The 20,259-nt window shown below is 40.3% G+C and overlaps 1 protein-coding gene across 1 annotated transcript in view; it reads left to right on the top strand.

Annotated features, from left to right (window-relative positions):
• The window catches only part of ENPEP (glutamyl aminopeptidase), a 73,402-nt gene that overhangs the window by 15,281 nt on the left and 37,862 nt on the right, over positions 1–20,259 (top strand). Inside the window, exons 2-7 of the mRNA XM_056564554.1 lie at positions 7,062–7,203; positions 8,680–8,811; positions 12,690–12,810; positions 16,930–17,084; positions 18,400–18,513; positions 19,625–19,759. Of these exons, the coding sequence (XP_056420529.1) occupies positions 7,062–7,203; positions 8,680–8,811; positions 12,690–12,810; positions 16,930–17,084; positions 18,400–18,513; positions 19,625–19,759 (799 nt within the window). The remainder of the gene's footprint in view (positions 1–7,061; positions 7,204–8,679; positions 8,812–12,689; positions 12,811–16,929; positions 17,085–18,399; positions 18,514–19,624; positions 19,760–20,259) is intronic.

Below are 20,259 nucleotides of genomic sequence, written 5' to 3'. Positions count from 1 at the left end.
GGCGATACCAAATATGTCTATAAAAATTTTTTTTAACCTTTTTGGGGGTAAAATAGGAAAAAACAGACGTTTTACTTTTTTATTGGGGGAGGGGATTTTTCACTTTTTTTTTTACTTTTACATTTTTTTACATTTTTTTTACACTTGAATAGTCCCCATAGGGGACTATTCATAGCAATACCATGATTGCTAATACTGATCTGTTCTATGTATAGGACATAGAACAGATCAGTGTTGTCGGCGATCTTCTGCTCTGGTCTGCTCGATCTCAGACCAGAGCAGGAGATGCCGGGAGCCGCAAGGAGGCAGGTGAGGGGACCTCCGTGCGGCGTTCTGAATGATCGGATCCCCGCAGCAGCACTGCGGGCGATCCGATCATTCATTCAAATCGCGCACTGCCGCAGATGCCGGGATCTGTATTGATCCCAGCACCTGAGGGGTTAATGGCGGACGCCCGCGAGATCGCAGGCGTCGGCCATTGCCGGCGGGTCCCTGGCTGCGATCAGCAGCTGGGATCAGCCGCGCATGACACGGGCATCGCTCCGATGACCGCGGTTATGCTTAGGACGTAAATGTACGTCCTGGTGCGTTAAGTACCACCGCACCAGGACGTACATTTACGTCCTGCGTCCTTAAGGGGTTAAGGACCTGGCGTTTTTCGGTTTTTGCCCTTTCGTTTTTTCCTCCTTACCTTTAAAAAAATCATAACTCTTTAAATTTTGCACCTAAAAATCTGTATTATGGCTTGTTTTTTGTGCCAACAATTCTTCTTTGTAATGATATCAGTCATTTTACCCAAAAATCTACGGCGAAATGGGAAAAAAAATCATTGTGCGACAAAATTGAAAAAATACAGCCATTTTGTAAATTTTGGGGGCTTCCGTTTCTACATAGTACATTTTTCGGTAATAATGACACCTTATCTTTATTCTCTAGGTCCATACGGTTAAAATGATACCCTACTTGTATAGGTTTGATTTTGTATTACTTGAGAAAAAAATCATAACTACATGCATGAAAATTTATACGTTTAAAATTGTCATCTTCTGACCCCTATAACTTTTTTATTTTTCCGTGTTCAGGGCGCTATGAGGGTTCATTTTTTGTGCCATGATCTGAAGTTTTTGTCCGTACCATTTTTGCATTGATCTGACTTTTTGATCGCTTTTTATTAATCTTTTCTTGATATAAAAAGTGACCAAAAATACGCTATTTTGGACTTTGGAATTTCTTGGGGCATACGCCATTGACCGTGCAGTTTAATTAGAGGTGTATTTTTTTTAATTTGGACATTTCCACACGCGGCGATACCACATATGTTTATTTTAGTTTTTATTTACACAGTTTTTTTATTATTATTGGAAATGCTGGGTGATTCAAAATTTAATTAGGGGAAGGGATAATTCAAAGGGTTAATGATTTTTTTACACTTTTCTTTTGCAATATTATAGCCCCCATAGGGGGCTATAACATTGCATTTAATGATCGTTAACAGTGTTCAATGCATCTCCATAGGGATGCAATGATCAGTGTTTTCGACGATTGATTGCTCAAGCCTGGATCTCAGGCTTGAAGCATTCAATCGGTGATCGGACTGCAGGAAGGAAGGTAAGTGACCTTCCTCCTGTAGTACAGCTGTTCGGGATGCTGCGATTTCACCGCGGCAATCCCGAACAGCTCCCTGAGCTAACCGGCACTTTTTACTTTCACTTTTAGCCACGTGGCTCAGCTTTGAGCGCGTGGATAAGGGTTAATATCACGTGGCACCGCGATCAGGGCTGCGCGCTATTAGTGGCGGGTCCCGGCTTCACTATGACGCCGGGTCCGCCGTGATATTATGAGGGGTCACCGTGGGACCCCGCGTTATATCACGGGAGCGGGACCAAGGACGTACTCATACGTCCTTGGTCCTTAAGGAGTTAATATATATTTTATGCCATTTTTATTTTTAGTATAGGTTGTGTAGTGTCTATACTGACCCACAAGGGCCCTGTGAGTCACAGGACACAACACATAATATATTTTATTAATAAATAATAATAATTGATTCAATTTCCACGACCCTGAGCCCCAATTTCTTCTTTTACATAACCTTTTAAAAGAAACCGTGGGTACAGGTGTCATTTGAGCAGCTCGGGTCTATTGGTTACTAGTCTGACAGGAGCCTCTCCAACATATCTTTTGCTTTTTCATTTACAAATCTGTTTAACATTCTACACTGTTTTCCAGTGGAGAACCCCTTTAATACAGTGAGTTCGGTCTTCTCCCAGCCTGGCAGGAGTCTGAACTCAGGAAGGGCTTCTCTGCTTGATTGTCAGCTGCACAGAAAGTGAAAGCTCCACAGATTCTAACAGAAAGCCAAATGTACACAAACCAAAACATCACAGCTTTGCCAAATTGTGAGGGCGGAAGATGTCCCCTAGCAGGCTTCAGGGATATCATGCCTGCTGGGAAACGCCCACTTTCTCCTGCTGGGAAATTGCACTATTGAGCAAGAAGAAAGGTATGATACACAGCTTTTTAAAGCTCTGAAATTGTTTTTAAGGGCCGGAGGGGTGTTAGGAGTAGTAAGGGAACATAGCCTAGAGGTAGTTGAGAACAGTTTATGTGGTGACAGGTACTTTTTAACACTTAACTTAAACTTCTTGCACAAATCTAATATAATACAGTCACTATGACACAGCTTATTGGATATGGGTGCCAGCAAAAACCTACTCCTCATGGCACAAAAAAATAAGCCCTTACACAGCTCCATGGGTGAAAAATAAAGCATGGTGATACACAGTTTAAAAAAATGTTTTGCAGTTTTTTCTTTATTTATAGCAAGTCCCTTTTACCGTATGTTGAACCCTGAAAAAATATTGCCCAACAATTCAGCTTTGCCCTACAAATATATATTTTTTTGCTTCATAATATAGTATATGGTTAAATGAGGGGTGCCAGGAAAAAGTACAACTTGTCCTGCAAATAATAAGCCTTAATACATCTTTGTCAATGGAAAAAAAAAAAGAAAAAAGTTATGAATTTTAGAAAGTGAGGAGGAAAAAAACATAAACCAAAAATAAAAATGGGGGATGGGGGGGTTGGGAAAGGGTTAAATTATACAATGGTATTTGTTAAGGAAATATATACCGAAAACATTGAGACCAGTTACTTATTCTGATCAGGGGAACAGGTTTTCACCTTTAGGACTATATATATGAATTATTGGTGACAGCTGTAAGTCAGTTCATTTGGAATAATGTACATGCAATAATGATAATAATAATAATAATAATAATATGTACAGCTTTATTACAGTCTGTCTTCAGGTTCTCCAAACCAAACCTCTGTTGCTTCTTTCAGCCTGCGTAAACAGTTCACTGGGTTTACTTATTCTACAGGAAATGACACAGATTTTTTTTTCAATATCTGCAATGCTAATATGTTTCTAAAACATTTCAGCTTATATTTCTGAATGCTACTATTAATGCTCCCATAAATAGTAACATGCCTTTAAAAAAAAAAAAAAAAAAGAGTTTGGATTAAAATAACATATGGGATGAGATAAATAATACCGCCACTGTGACATCTGTATGTACTGAAGAAACTCTTTGACCTCACTGACCTTTTCCCAAAGTAGGGAGTTGCGCAGAAGTGAATGCACAACCATGTAAAGGTCAGCATGTTGGAATCTTAAGAGATCTTGCATTAGTTCTAGTGATTTTAGCTTTTACACAACATTGGATACTATAATAGAAGTATGTACCAGGGTACTGGTTATATTGCTTTACAACTGGATGTTAGAGATAAGATTAGTGACAGTAATTCAGAGATAGCAAGTGAAGTTGGTAAAGTTTTCCAAGTAATAGAAGATCAAAGGTAAACTGGTCACACATGGACAGATCCAGTAAATCATTCTGAGTAATTCTTTATAGGAGGTGAAGATGAGAGGGTTTAGGACTGTACAGTAGTTATCTCTTGTGTGACTGAGAATGTAACCAGGGCTGTGGAGTCGGAAGATAAATGTTCCGACTCCGACTCCGCAGTTTTTTGTAACTCCGACTCCCCGACTCCGACTCTTCTGTATTAATATGCGAATGTATATTATATATTCCTTGAAGGAAAGAAAGGCAACATACATGTCAATAGTAAGGGAGAAACAGTTAGCCTGGCACTGCTACTTCACACATCTGTGGATTATTACTCAGGTAGACACAATGCAGCAATAGATTCACGTAAGCAGTGGAGGTGCAAGACTTGATAGAAGATACAACACTTATGCACAAATCCAATAAAGAAAGAATTCAAGTGCATTCACCACGTAGACTGCTTCTTCGTTACTTTATTTCTTGTCACAAATCATAAAATGTTGCAGTATCTTGTGCCCACGCACACACACTATATGTCGTCTCCCTGCATTATGTCTTTTTGTGACAAGAAATAAAGTAACGAAGAAACAGTCTATATACATGTCATTACCACAGGACTACTGGCTGGGAAGCCAACAGTCTACTATATTGAACAGTTTAAGCCCACCAAGTTCTTCTAAGCTCTTCTAGCAGAGAGAGGTAGTTGGGCAGAAGCTGCTGCCTTCTCCATTTTGTGTGCTGATCTGCTGCTGAAGATAGGGCAGTGGGAGGATCCAGGAAGGGGCATTTACATGAGGCACTGCATGCATTGGTCTTTATTCTTACAGTAGAGAAGTCATTAATTATAACTTTTTGTGAATTGGGACATTCCAATCTAAATTTAGTAGGAGTCGGAGTCGGTGCATTGTTTGCCGACTCCGACTCCAGGTACCCAAAATTTCGTCCGACTCCTCGACTCCGACTCCACAGCCCTGAATGTAACTATCATTTTTGTACCTCATTTCCCAGTTTAGGTTAAAGTAAATAATAAGTATTTCATATTATATGAATGTAACACAGTGAATTAAAGAAGTTACCCAGGAATAGAAGAACAGAGCTGAGTTCTTCAAAAAGGTTGTGAGTGATATTGCAGCTCAATATCATTGAAGTAAATAGAGCCAAATTATAATGTCATACACAACCTAAGGACAAGCGTTGTTTGAAGGAATGTACTAGATGTACATGTACTAGATTTCATTGTTTTTCAGACGGACTTGTCAATAAAGTGTATGCTCTGTCATATTTCCAACAGAAAATCATTTTAACTGTTTCTCTTACATTTACCCAAGGATGATTAGCTCACCATAGACATGTATGGCTAAAGGCATAAAAGATGATGGGCAGCGTTATCAAACATAAACTGTCACCTTTAAAGAACCGGTCAGTTCTCTTGAGATGTCTGGTTTTGTAAATACCTGCATTCCCTATAAAATATCAATTCTAAAGCCTATTTTCTTAGAACTCTGCAGTAATCCATGCCTCTTTTTTTCCCTCCTGGATGTATATATATATATATGATAAATTCTGAAATTGTTCTTACCATTTCCATAGTTCTTAAAAAATATGCTCAAGAATTGTTCTTTCATTGGGAATGCAAGTAATTGGTAAATCAGACAGGTTAGTATAGCTGACAGAGCCCATTTAAAGATTTGCACTCATTGGCCCACATTTATCATTGTCTTTAGACTGTTTTTTGTGTCTAAAAAAGGGGCAAAAAAGGCACAAGCAGGGTTTTTTGTGCCTTCTTTTGCCCCTTTTTGTTTACACATTTCTGCTGATTTTGAGTTGCAATCCACTGATTTTGGCAGTAGACATGATATCATGATATCATTGCGCCTTTTTGTAAAAAGGAGCAAAAAAAGGCGCAAAGCCACTGAAAAGTCTCTAAAACTACACCAGCCCAGACATGGTGTAGCTTTTTGGTGGATGTGTACACAGAAATTTCAGAAAATGTGACCTGCACAAAATTTATCAAATGCTCTTTGACCATTTAACAAATTTGGTGCTCCTACACATTACCAGCACACACAAAAAAAAAAGGTGTAAAAAAATGCTTCACTTACACTACAATGATAAATGTGGGCCAATGTATCCTATGTCACTCATGGACCATGAACATTTGTTAGTAGTAGCCCATGGATTCAGGTCATATAACTTATAAAAACATAGAATGTGTCAGCAGATAAGAGCCATTAGGCCCATCTGGTCTGCCCAATATTCTAAATACTTATCAAATTACTATATTAGTCTAATTTGACCACATATACAGTACATACAGCTAAACCATTTATAATCTTGGTACTCTGATCATAATGAATTAAAATCCACAAGGCAGACATGCGCTATTATCATGTAAATATAATGTTGCCATTTAGAGCAGAGATGTCAAAAGTTTAGATTGGTCGGGGTCTCAAATCTCCAATCATTAGATATTACCAGTTGAACAGAAGACCAATGATCATGTGCACTTCACTCAACTCAGAGCTCAATCCGACTGATTGCAGGAGATGGCTCCATTATAAGTCTTTGAAGTCTATCTACTGCAATAAGTCAGATGGAGCAGCAAGCCAGGGAGTGAAGCATACAGCCGCTTGCTTCACTCGGCTATATCTAAGGATCGAAGGGGGTCTCAGAATTTAGTCTTGACTAAACTTTTGACCTGTGTCACATGTCAAAAATGTATTTAAATGACCATACACATTAAATAGTGTTGAACAGCTATGTCTTCTGATCTACCTTTCCCATACACATGTATGCTTGGCTGGGCATACATGTGTTTTCAATAGGGAGAGAAATGTGTAAACATGAATGTGTGCAGTTGGTCATATGCCCAGGAAGACTACTAGCCTGATTTATTGTGTTTTCACAAATAACACTTGAAGGGGGGATTCAGGTCTTGTCATTGTCAACAGAACTAAAGTGAACATAGCTGAGATTCCTTATTAATTACTTCTGTGAGTGGGCTGGTGGATATACACTTATATTATCAGTATACATAGGGCAGACCCCAAGAACTGTTTGGATTTTATACGCTTTCAGTTTCTTTACGCCATAAGTAACATCTTGATATTATTATACTCATTGAGAGGCATATGTAAGATCTAAAAATAGTATATCTAGCAAACTCATATGCTGCAATAAAACACAGGATATTTTTTATTTCTTCCTAAGGAGCATCGCAGCTACAGACCATGAGCCAACAGACGCACGCAAGTCATTCCCATGTTTTGATGAACCCAATAAAAAAGCAACTTACACAATTTCTATTATCCACACACAGGAGTATAATGCTCTCTCCAATATGCCAGTGCGGGTAAATATGAAATAACTCTTTGTCCGCTGCTTATAATCTTAGTAATTCTTCATTGCCATGCCATTATGATTCTAGGCAACAAAATTAAACAAGTTTAATAAAATCTATAGATAAGACCAACTACTTCTAAGCTGATTTACGGCCACATCAATGTTGATCTTTGATATGGTCAATCATAAATTATTCTTAGAAGTATGCTCAAGAGAGAGGTGAAAGCCTGATAAGAGACCCTGAAAAAAATTCTGCTGCAACAGATAGTACTGAAAAACACAAACAAAACATATTTATTTAAAGGAAAACTGTTATCAGCGTTTCCCCACTTACCTGTTGGTACAGGTGTGTAGTGTGGGTGACTGATGATAACCATTCTTACCTTTCCCCCATCCATGGTTCTGTTCTCCCCGTATCTTCCTCCATTCCATTCATTCGGGAGGCAGGCTTGAGGCACGGGTGAAGCTTCCGGATGTCACCACTGCTGCTTCTCTGCTAGACCCAGCTGCAAGCAGGCTTGGGGAAACAGCAGCTGTGATGTCAGGAAGCTCCACCCATGCCCCAAAGGAAGGAACGAAGGAAGATAATGCAGGAACGGGAACATAGATCGGGGACAGGTAAGTATGTTTCTCATCAGTGTCACCTGCACTACTTGCCTGTACCAACAGGCTAGTGCGGTGACACTGAGGACAATTTTCCTATCTTAAGACCTTTGGAGAAATGTTTTTTTTTGTACCATAATAAGTACAAGAATCAAAATAAGATTTTTGAAAGTGTCCATTCTGGATAATATCTTGTGATGTTGCTTCACAGTCCTCAAATAATTTTCCTTACTCAAAATGCCATCTATTTTGAAAGGTGCAACAGTCCCTCCTGCAGTAAAGCATTCCCCACAACATGATGCTGTCACCCCTGTTCTTCTCTGTTGAGATGGCTTTCTTTGGCTTGCAAGCCTCCCCGTTTCCTTTCAATCCATTCATAACCATGGTCATTATGGCCGAACAGTTCCATTTTTGTTTCAATAGACAAGACCAGGCATTTCTCCAAAAAGTTAAATATCAGTCCCCAATGTGCCATTGCAAAATGAAACCTAGAGTTTTTTATGGTGCTTTTAGAGCAGTTTCTTCTTACTTACTAAGCAGTCTTTAAAGTCATGTTGATATAGAACATGTTGTACTGTTGATATAGATACTTTTTGTACCTATTTGCTCCAGCATCTCAGGCACTTGGATATTCCTCCCAAGGATTTATAAAACATATCAGACTTGTGGAGGTACATATATATATATATATATATATATATATATATCACTCCAAGAGAAACAGCACTACAAAATATGTACTGGGTGCCAGCAGCAACACAGACTGATCAAAAGGCCACAATTCATATATATATAGCAGGAAAAGCGCAACATAATATTTATGTTATACTCATATTTTAAGTAGCAGTATCTGTTCATTTTATTTAGATTTTTTTTCCTTCAGGAAACTATTGCACTTGGAAATGGATGGTCTCACACACATTTCGAAAAATCTGTGCCTATGAGTACATACTTGGTTGCCTTTGCAGTTCACCAGTTCACATATGAAGAAAGAAAGTCAAAGCGAGGAATTCCTGTAAGTAGTGATCATTTTAAAACACTGAAAACTTTTTTCTTTTTGCCAATTCCAGAAAACATAGCTACATCAAGCAAACTTTCCCAGTCATTGTCCATCATAAACATATACAGCAACTGCATGATGAATGAGAATTCTGATTGATTAGATGTTTATTTATGGACTAGAAATGATTATGTGTCAATGTTCTATTCTATGGTATAAACAGGGATTTTCTGGTGGTTAGCTGAGGAAAGTAAGACAAGTGATCTCATATGCATGTGTGTAAGTGTGTGTGTGTGTATGGCTTTTGAACATGTATATATTTTAGGATAATTCAAAGTTAATAGATGGGGTCCTAATTCCGAAGCATCAGCCATTAGCTGGAGTGGGCAGCAACTACAAAAAAAAATATTTCTGCCCCTTCATATTTTCTGTGTAATTCTTAATATACACTGCTCAAAAAAAAAGGGAACACTAAGATAACACATCCTAGATCTGAATGAATGAACTTATTGTATGAAATACTTTTGTCTTTACATAGTTGAATGTGCTGAAAACAAAATCACACAAAAATTATCAATGGAAATCTAATGTATCAACTCATGGAGGTCTGGATATGGAGTCACACTCAAAATCAAAGTGGAAAACCACACTAAAGGCTGATCCAACTTTAATGTAATGTCCTTAGAACAAGTCAAAATAAGCCTCAGTAGTGTGTGTGACCTCCACGTGCCCGTATGACCTCCCTACAATGCCTGGGCATGCTCCTGATGCTCCTGGACAGTCTGTAGTGCAATGTGGCATTGGTGGATGGAGCGAGACATGATGTTCCAGATGTGCTCAATCGGATTCAGGTCTAGGGAACAGGCGGGCCTGTCCATAGCATCAATTCCTTCCTCTTGCAGGAACTGCTTACACACTCCAGCCACATGAGGTCTAGCATTGTCTTGCATTAGGAGGAACCCAGGGCCAACCGCACCAGCATATGGTCTCACAAGGGGTCTGAGGATCTTATCTCGGTACCTAATGGCAGTCAGGCTACCTCTGGCAAGCACATGGAGGACTGTGCAGCGCCCCAAAGAAATGCCACCCCACACCATTACTGACCAACCTCCAAACCGGTCATGCTGGAGGATGTTGCAGGCAGCAGAACATTCTCCACGGCGTCTCCAGACTCTGTCACGTCTGTCACATGTGCTCAGTGTGAACCTGCCTTCATCTGTGAAGAGCACAGGGTGCCAGTGGCGAGTTTGCCAATCTTTGTGTTCTCTGGAAAATGCCAAACGTCCTGCACGGTGTTGGGCTGTGAGCACAACCCCGACCTGTGGAAGTCGGGCCCTCATACCACCTTCATAGAGTCTGTTTCTGACCATTTGAGTGGACATTTGTGGCCTGCTGGAGGTCATTTTGAAGGGCTCTGGCAGTGCTCCTCCTGCTCCTTCTTGCACAAAGGCAGAGTTAGCGGTCCTGCTGATGGGTTGTTGCCCTCCTACAGCCTCCTCCATGTCCCCTGATGTACTGGCCTGTCTTCTGGTAGCGCCTCCATGCTGTGGACACTACACTGACAGATACAGCAAACATTCTTACCACAGCTCACATTGATGTGCCATCCTGGATGAGCTGCACTACCTGAGCCACTTGTGTGGGTTGTAGACTCTGTCTCATGCTACCACTAGAGTGAAAGCACCGCCAGCATTCAAATGTGACCAAAACATCAGCTAGGAAGCATAGGAACTGAGATGTGGTCACCACCTGCAGAACCACTCCATTATTGGGAGTGTCTTGCTAATTGCCTATAATTTCCACCTGTTGTCTGTCCCATTTGCACAACAGCATGTGAAATTGATTGTCAATCAGTGTTGGTTCCTGAGTGGACAGTGTGATTTCACAGAAGTGTGATTGACTTGGAGTTACATTGTGTTGTTTAAGTGATATCTTGTTCACCCGCACTAAAGCCAATAAACAGGGTTATAGTGTGGGCGAATGTGATTAAAACAGGTATAACTCACCCGGATCCTTGGTCCGGTTCTGGAGATTAAGGCTGTATACAAGCAATCCCTTCTGCGCAATGAAGGTGGCAGCTGGTATACAGAGATTCCCTGCCTCCATCCCTTTTGGTCTCATATGCCCCATCACCTCATAAATATTCATAGACCCTTTGCTTGTGTGAGCGCAGGGTGTGTGGGCATATGGGAGCAGATAGGACAGAGGCAGGGAAGCTCTGTATACCACACCTGTGCAGGGGGATTAGCAATGGTGCCTGTGAGTAATACCTCTTTTTAATCAAGTTTATTTGCACTATAACCCTATTTATTGGCTTAAGTGAATATGAACAAAGTGTCAGATTCACTTTAAATATATGTTGCCCCTGTACATTTTAATTGTTCTATTGTTGTGCCCCACATTTGTAAATGGTAAGGGCTGACAGCCAGTGGTCAAGTCCTGAAAAAAAAAGGTGTGGAAACTCTTCAACATAAGGGCTGGTCCTGCGGGACTCCTGCTAATGGAAACAGTGTTCCTGGGGTGGAAAAAGAGCAGGAACTCAGTTCCCACATGTTCCTGCAGGACTTGAGCCCTGCTGACAGCCCTTTCTATAAAGTGGCGCTATCAGATCCTGCCAGTGTTGTGTGCAGTAGGAGGTTCTGAGCTTTAACTGTAGTTGTCAGGAAACTGGTTGATTGATGATTTGGAAAAAAAGACTAAGAAGACTTTGGGCTCCATTTCTGGTTTTAAGTTAGCCTTCAGCTACCCTGCAAATAAATTCATACTGCTTTGTTATTCCGAATAGAGCTCTGTGTCAGTCAAGAAGAAAGCCTCATTACAAGCTTCTCCCATAGATCACCTACCTTAAGAAACTCTTTTACACTATAAAGAGGTTGTCCAATATTTTAACTTAGGGCCCTAATACTCAGAGCAATTATCAGCCGAACCGGCCGTTATCGCCCTGTGTAATATGTCTAGCAATCAGCCAATGAATAAGCGTTATGCCTTGTCCAGATAATGGATAAGCATTGTTTTGCTTAAAAATCATTGTTTGTTGGCCACACATCTCTTTGTGTATTAGTGTTGATTTTGTATAGCTAAAAAAGTGAAATTGTTTAAATGGAATCTGACTGCAGCATCACCCACACTAACCTGAATATACAATGTAATAGTGTGGGTGATGCTGATTCAAACGCAGTTTACCTTATAAAAATCTGTGCAGTTGTTCCGTTGAAATTTCTAGAAAAAATTTCTAATCCTTTTCTAAATCCTTTTCCCACCCTCTTGAGCTGATAGGTGTGTCCCCTCCAGCCAATAACTCCGCCTCCTTTTTAAGACATTATGAGGAAGAAGCTGCAGAAAGACTTCTTGGATTTTTAAACTCTGGCCCTGATTTACTATTGTAAACCCGACATGTTTTGTCTGGTTGTGCAGCAGATTCTTGCGTCTTGCGCCAGAAATTCTGTCTGCGCTAGAATTTGCCAGAACTCCATTTTACTGAGAAAACACTGAAACAGGGGCACAACCGGTGGGAAGAGTGGGTGTGGTCACCAAAAAGGGGCGTGTGCCTGACGTTTTCACAAAAATCCCAACATATTTACTAAGGTTTCCACAGAAAATGTGGTGGATTTGAGCTGAGGAAAACCAGACAGATCAGAGCAGGTGTAAAAAAAAAGCAAAGTGTAGGGAAAAGTGCAAAATGTAGGGAAACCTTAGTAAATACAGTGGAAAAATACTTGTAGGGAATTAAAACCCACAAAGAAAACTCCACTCTTAGTGGATCAGGGCCTGTGTTTGAATCAGCATCACCCGCATTATTAACCTGTATATTGAGGATAGTGTGACTGACGCTGTTGTTAGTTTCCCTTTAATAAAGAAGCCTCGTTCTCACCCAATCCATGTCTTTCTTGCAGCTTAGAATCTATGTGCAGCCAGAACAGAAGCAAACAGCAGTATATGCGGCTGAAACTACTTTAACTGTGTTTGATTATTTTGAAGAATACTTCAATATGAACTATTCTCTTCCAAAGCTTGGTACGTATGTTCCTTTATTACTACAGGGTGTGTACTATAGAATACTGTATATTAAAGGAGTACTGTGTGGTGCAGTAAAACTCATTCCTTACCTAAAGGATAGGGGATAAATTCTTGATCGAGGGGGATTCGGCTGCTAGGACCCCCCACAATCTCCTGCACGGCACCCAGGCTCTCCCCAGGAAGGGTTTGCAACATCCCCTGCACACACCCCTCCAAATATCTCTATGGGAGAGCTTCTTGCCCAATTTCAGTTTAGCAAAATTTGGAGTCAACATAAATAATTTTGGAGAACTCTTTAAATTTTATATTGGTATATCACACAGTTTTATATCCCAAAATATTGTTAGATCTACAGTGTTTTCAGATAATTTTCAATTTTTTTCATATTTTATGTTTTGTTGACTGAAATAAAAAAATAAAGTTTTCCCCACCAATCTGCACTCAATACCCCATAATAACAAAGTGACAACATTGGCCCACATTTACCAAAGTGTATGAGGAAAAAATCTGAGAGATTTTGCCCTTCACTTTCACTTTATCAGAGCTCATTACAAAAGGAAAGCTGAGCTGTGATTGGTTGTTGAGGACAAAATGTTCCCAGGTTTTTCTCTCGTACATTTTAATAAACAGAAGTCATGATGACTGTATGCACATCACCCCAAAAAGTTATCCACCAAAATTAAACTAGGAGACTGAAATGTAAAATAATAATAAAATAAATAAAAAATAAAAACTTTACTCACCTCTCCAATCTTAAAGGTGACCCAGTGCCAAAACTTCAGTGGGCACCTCCTTAAAGGAGAACTCCGGAATAGGAAAATTATCATCCATACTGCCGGCAGTAAAAAAAATAAACAGGTGCATACCTTCCTTCTCTCCCCCGGTGCCTCCAGTAACCGGCTCCGGTCCCTGCCACGATCCTCTTCCTGGTTGCTGGTGGTCGGCGAGTCATACTCCACTCAGCCAATCACCGGCCGCAGCAAAGTCCCGACTCGGCCGGCGATAGGCTGAGCGCCAGTGTGACGTTTTCTGCCCTGGCAGCAGGTGCTGGTGTAGTGAAGAATTGTGTGTCTTGAAGCGTTCTCACACTGCCGCTCAGCCTATCGCCGGTCGACTCAGGACTTCGCCGGGGGAGCGAAGAAAGGTATGTACCTGTTTATTTTTTTACTGCCGGCAGTATGGATGATAATTTTCCTATTCCGAAGTTCTCCTTTAACAAAACAACATAGTAACATAGTTCATCAGGAGTCCATCAAATTCAACCTATAACCCTAATGAGTCCCTACTGAGTTGATATAGATGTAGAATCCATAACCTGTAATGTTATTATTCTCCAAAAATGCATCCAGACCCCTTTTACATTCTTTTACAGAGTTCAACATGACCACCTCCTCTAGGAGAGAATTCCACAGTCTCACTGCTCTTACAGTAAAGAACCCCCATCTGTCCTGGTGTAGAAACCTTCTTTCCTCTAGACATAGAGGATGCCCCCTTGTTATAGATACAGTCCTGGGTACAAATAAATCATGGGAGACATCTCTGTAAGGTCCCCTGATATATTGATACATAGTTATTAGGTCTCCCCTAAGCTTTCTTTTTTCTAAACTAAATAACCCTAATTCTGATAATCTTTCTGGGTACTGTAGTCCTCCCATTCCCCGTTTTACTCTGGTTGCCCGTCTTTGAACCCTCTCCAGCTCCCCTATATCTTTCTTGTACACTGTTGCCCAGTACTGTACACAGTATTCCATGTGTGGTCTGACTAGTGATTTGTACAGTGGCAGAATTATTTCCTTGTTATGGGCATCTATGCCCCTATTGATGCACCTCATGATTTTATTTGCCTTGGCAGCAGCCGCCCGACACTGGTCGCTACAGCTAAATTTACTATTAAAGGGGTACTCCAGTGGAAAACTTTTTTTTTTTTTTAATCAACTGGTGCCAGAAAGTTAAACAGATTTGTAAATGACTTCTATTAAGAAATCTTAATCCTTCCAGCACTTATTAGCTGCTGAATACTACAGAGGACATGGTTATCTTTTTGGAACACAGAGCTCTCTGCTGACATCATGACCACAGTGCTCTCTGCTGACATCTCTGTCCATTTTAAGAACTGTCCAGAGTAGGAGAGAATCCCCATAGCAAACATATGCTGCTCTGGACAGTTACTAAAATGGACAGAGATGTCAGCAGAGAGCACTGTGGTCATGATATCAGCAGAGAGCTCTGTGTTCCAAAAAGAAAACCATTTCCTCTGTAGTATACAGACCCTAAAAAGTACAGGAAAGATTAAGATTCTTTAATAGAAGTAATTTACAAATCTGTTTAACTTTCTGGCACCAGTTGATTTAAAAAAAAAAAAGAGTTTTTCACAGTAGTACCCCTTTAGCTAAAACTCCCAAGTCCTTTTCCACGTCAGCCGTCTCAAGTGTTCTCCCATTTAATACATAATCCCAGCCCAGAGTTTTCTTCCCCATGTGCATTACTTTACATTTTGTTGTGTTGAACCTCATCTGCCACTTCCCAGCCCAAACCTCCAACCTATCCAGATCCATTTGTAACAGTGCACTGTCCTCTATTGTGTTTACTGCTTTACAGAGTTTAGTATCCTCTGCAAAGATTGCTACTTTACTATTTATCCCCTCTACAAGGTCATTAATGAACATATTAAATAAAACAGGACCCAAGACTGACCCCTGTGGTACCCCACTAGTAACAGTCACCCAATCAGAATAAGTACCATTAATAACCACCCTCTGTTTCCTATCACTGAGCCAGTTACTTACCCACCTGCACACATTTTCTCCCAGTCCAATCCTTCTCAATTTATGCACCAACCTTTTATGTGGCACCATATCAAATCCCTTGTAAAACTCCAGATATACAACATCCAGCGATTGCCCCTGGTCCAGTTTGGAGCTAACCTCCTCATAAAAGCTGATCAGGTTAATTTGACAGGACCGATCCCTCATAAAGCCATGCTGATATAGAGTCATACATTTATTTTTATCAAGATATTCCAAAATAGAATCTCTTAGAAAACCATCAAACAATTTACATACAACGGAGTTTAAACTAACAGGCCTATAATTCCCGGGGTTACCTTTTGACCCCTTTTTAAATATTGGCACCACATTTGCCATGCACCAGTCCTGGGGAACAGTCCCTGTTACTATAGAGTCCCTGAATATTAAAAATAGGGGTCTGTCTATTACATTACTTAATTCCTTTAGAACACGGGGGTGAATGCCATCTGGACCTGGCGATTTGTCTATTTTGAGTTTTTGTAGGTGGCACTGTACTTCTTTCTGGGTTAGACAGGTGACCTGTACTTCTTCCTGGGTTAGACAGGTGACCTGTACTTCTTCCTGGGTTAGACAGATGACCTGTACTGGGGAGTTTACCTTATGTCACTGTATTTCACCTGGCATTTCATTTTCCTCAGTGAATACAATGAGGAAGAATTTTTTTAACATATTTGCTTTTTCCTGATCCCCGTTTATAATTTCTTCCTCATAATTTTTTAAAGGGCCTGCACTTTCATTTTTTACCTTTTTGTATTTATATAGTTAAAAAACCATTTTGGGGTTAGTTTTACTCTCTTTAGCAATGAGTCTTTCTGTCTCTATTTTTGCGTCTTTTATCTGTTTTTTACATAGTTTACATTTTTTGCTATAGCTTTTTAATGCTTCTTCACTGCCATCCTGTTTTAGTTTAAATGCTTTATTTTTGTCATTTATTGCCCCCTTAACATTTGTATTTATCCATATTGGTTTTCTTTTATTTCTGACCCTTTTATTCCCATAAGGTACATACCTCTTACAGTGAGAATTTAAGATATTTTTTAAAGTCTCCCATTTAGTTTCAGTATTCTTGTTTTTGAGGACATTATCCCAATTTATATTGTTAAGGGCTTCTCTGAGTTCATCAAACTTTGCCTTCCTAAAGTTCAATGTTTTTGTGTCTTAGTTTATAAGCAGCTAACACATGAGCATTGCAGACAGCCATATCATAGTCTTGTATTATTAAGTGAAATATTAGCCTTTGTTTCTGTGTATTTTGTATTTACTATACAGCTATTTTATTATAATTTTTTGTTACTTTCTTCTCACCTAGACCAACTGGCAATACCTGATTTTGGCACTGGAGCCATGGAAAACTGGGGACTGGTCACATATAGGGAGACCAACCTGCTTTACGATCCTAATGAATCTGCCACAGTCAATAAGCAAAGAGTAGCGGCTGTAATTGCTCACGAGCTTGTCCATCAGGTATTTCACATAAGATTCAGAACCAATTTAATCCTTTCATATGTCTACACATATAACAGTGAGGAGAGCTGACATTTATTGTATATACTATACATTCTGTTATATTGGTAATATGACTTTTATAGAAATAACCTGATAGAAACCCTTAATGGGGTTATGTCATGTAGACTATACCTTCCCATGTGTCCCATGTTCCCTTGGGCCTGTTACATCACACTGCCACTCAGCAGCCTATTACTGGCTGACGCGAGACATTACTGGCTGAGGCGAGACATTGTTACAGCTGGTGATTAGCTGAGTGCTGTGTGATGTGTCAGGAAACAAAAGCAGGAAAAGCAGACCGTAGTAAAAGAATAGGGAAGCAAATCCAGCAGTACCTCGGGAGTGACAGAAGGTAAGATAAGATTTATTATTTTAGTTGTGGCAGCCCGGGCATAATGGCAAAATAAGTGTTTTTGCCAGAGTTCTACTTTGAAGGAAAACTGTCAGCTTGCTCCCCCCGCACTAACCAGCAATACTGGCTGATAGTGTGAGGGACGGTGAATAGTTTGAAGCTTACCGTACCCGGATCAGCCACGCTGTTCGTCCATAATCTTAGATTTTCAGTATACGCTAATGAGGTGCTAACTGGCACTCTGACGTCAGCGCCGCCGGCCGCAGCGCCGCCCAGCTCATCAATATTCCTCCCCTCTCTCTTTATTACAGAGCAGGGAGAAGAGGGGGAGGCAGAGGGAGGGGAGGAATATTGATGAGCTGGGCGACGCCGCAGCCAGCGGCGCTAACGTCAGAGTGCCAGTTAGCCCGGCCGGTGCCAGTTAGCACCTCATTAGCATATACCGAAAATCGAACATTACGACCGAACGGCGCAGCGGATCCGGGCACGGTAGGCATCAAACTGATCAGCGTCCCCCACACTACCAGCCAGTAACACTGGTTAGTGCAGGGGGAGCAAGCTGACAGTTTTCCTTTAAGTTTATGACTTAGTAACACTGAGTCTGACTATAGGTGTACCATCCTGGATTTTCTTTTTTGCTTTAAAAACGCAAGGTGACTTTAAAATGTATTCCAGGCATATTCCAACACATAGAGACATTTAGAGCACTGGATTGGCCCATACAAACAGCAAGCTGTTCCTGCCAATTTCCCTATACACATCTCAGTTTAGTCAAGCATGCAAGTATTTTCAATAGACATGGTGTGAAACAAATGGAATAGATATTTGGAAATGGAACATCCATTTCTTCTCTCTTCCAACATAATCTGTTGGGAGGATTACAGGATTGCTAAACATTGTCTTGTTGCTTATATATTTCAGTGGTTTGGAAACATAGTGACCATGGACTGGTGGGATGACTTGTGGCTTAATGAAGGTTTCGCCAGCTTCTTTGAGTATTCTGGAGTGAATTCGTCAGAACCCGACTGGAACATGGTTAGTTGTCTTTGTGGCAAAGATAATTGGTATATATATAGTATTCAAACACTAAAATATGTCACATCTACATTCTTCACAACCACGAGAAATAGAAAAGAAAACTAAATGGCAAAAAAAGACAAAAAAAACTAAACAAGAAGGGAGAGAGTCAGACTTTGGATAACCACATTGTACAATTTAAGCCTAAATTCGGTGAAAGTCCGCCTAGAGATCTACACACTGTTCTGCTCCCAGTTATACTACTTCAGTCCAACCAAGCAGCCATTATTTACTCTGTCCTCCAGTTTACCAACACACTTCCAATGGACAAGTTGTAGTTTCAACAGCCATTTACAGACCCACTTGAGCTCACTGTACACACCCTCCAGGCACCAAAATACACTTTTCTGCCTGTTCTTCTACACCCTTTCTATCAGCACTGTAATATAAAGCACCAGCATTACAGCGCTCACTAGAAAGTGAAGCAGGTAGTCTCTTTACCACATTCTCTGTGTTGTTTCATTCACTGGATGTTAGTTTAAAATTACAGACAGTAAAATCTGAAAATGTGTGTGTATATATATATATATATATATATATATATATATATTGTGGTAAAGTGTACGGCAAAGTGGTGGATGGGGTGTTTGCCTAAAATTCATTTAAATAACCATCCCCTTGGGCGTTTGAAACCTACTGCCTGTGTGAATACTGTCATTGCCGACCCCACCGTGTGAGCTGTTCCCTACAATATATACAATATATATTTGCTAAATGGTCTAGGGTTTCTGTTTTTCCCCATAGGTTTCTCTATAAAACTTCAAGAATGCCAAGAAAAATGCAGGTTTATACCAAAAATATTTGTGTGCAAGGTAGGTCTTAGGCCTAGTGCAGGGCTGGAGAGGTCAGTTAGTGCTACAATGATTCATTGATTCAATCAATCAAACATTTATTCATCAGAAGAATCCCTGTGTCAAGACCACCCACCCAGACCTGGTTCTAGTCATTTCACAGCTGATAAGTTTTCCCCAGGTTGTTTTGAGTTTGTTGTATGTTCATCATTTGTAACATTTTAAATTCAGTACAATAAAGTTCTTCCGTTCAAACCTATGAACTCTTTATTTTACAGCCTGACCAAATATTAATAGATGACCTGTTGCCTGTAATGAGAGATGATGCATTATTGTCTTCCCACCCAATTATTGTCCAAGTATCCACTCCAGCAGAGATTACATCTGTCTTTGATGCCATTTCATATAACAAGGTTAGAATTCATATCAGAACTATGTATTAGACTCGTGTATTTCATTTTACAATACTTCTACATATTAATGTAGTGCTTTCAGTGGGAAAGTAAATATATTTTTCCCCCAATAATATTGCTTGAAAATAAGAATTCTGCATTAATACATGTAATAATTTGTTTAGCTAATCATTTATCATTTTCTACTTTTTTTTCAACAACTTTTGTTGTATTGGATTTGACATAGATTTCCAATGTGGATTAGTCTATATTATATAATAATAAAATGGTCCCTCAAGTTACAATATTAAAGGAGTAGTCCAGTGGTGACCCAGTGGTGAACAACTTATCCCCTATCCTAAGGATAGGGGATAAGTTGCAGATCACGGGGGGTCCGACCGCTGGGGCCCCCCGCGATCTCCTGTACGGAGCCCCGACAGCCCGCTGGAAGGGGGCGTTTCAACCTCTGCACGAAGCGGCGGCCGACACGCCCCCTCAATACAACTCTATGGCAGAGCCGA

This window comes from Hyla sarda, chromosome 1 (genome assembly GCF_029499605.1).
Source record: "Hyla sarda isolate aHylSar1 chromosome 1, aHylSar1.hap1, whole genome shotgun sequence".
In the NCBI taxonomy this organism is placed as follows: domain Eukaryota; kingdom Metazoa; phylum Chordata; class Amphibia; order Anura; family Hylidae; genus Hyla; species Hyla sarda.
This window is presented reverse-complemented; position numbering and strand designations above follow the sequence as displayed.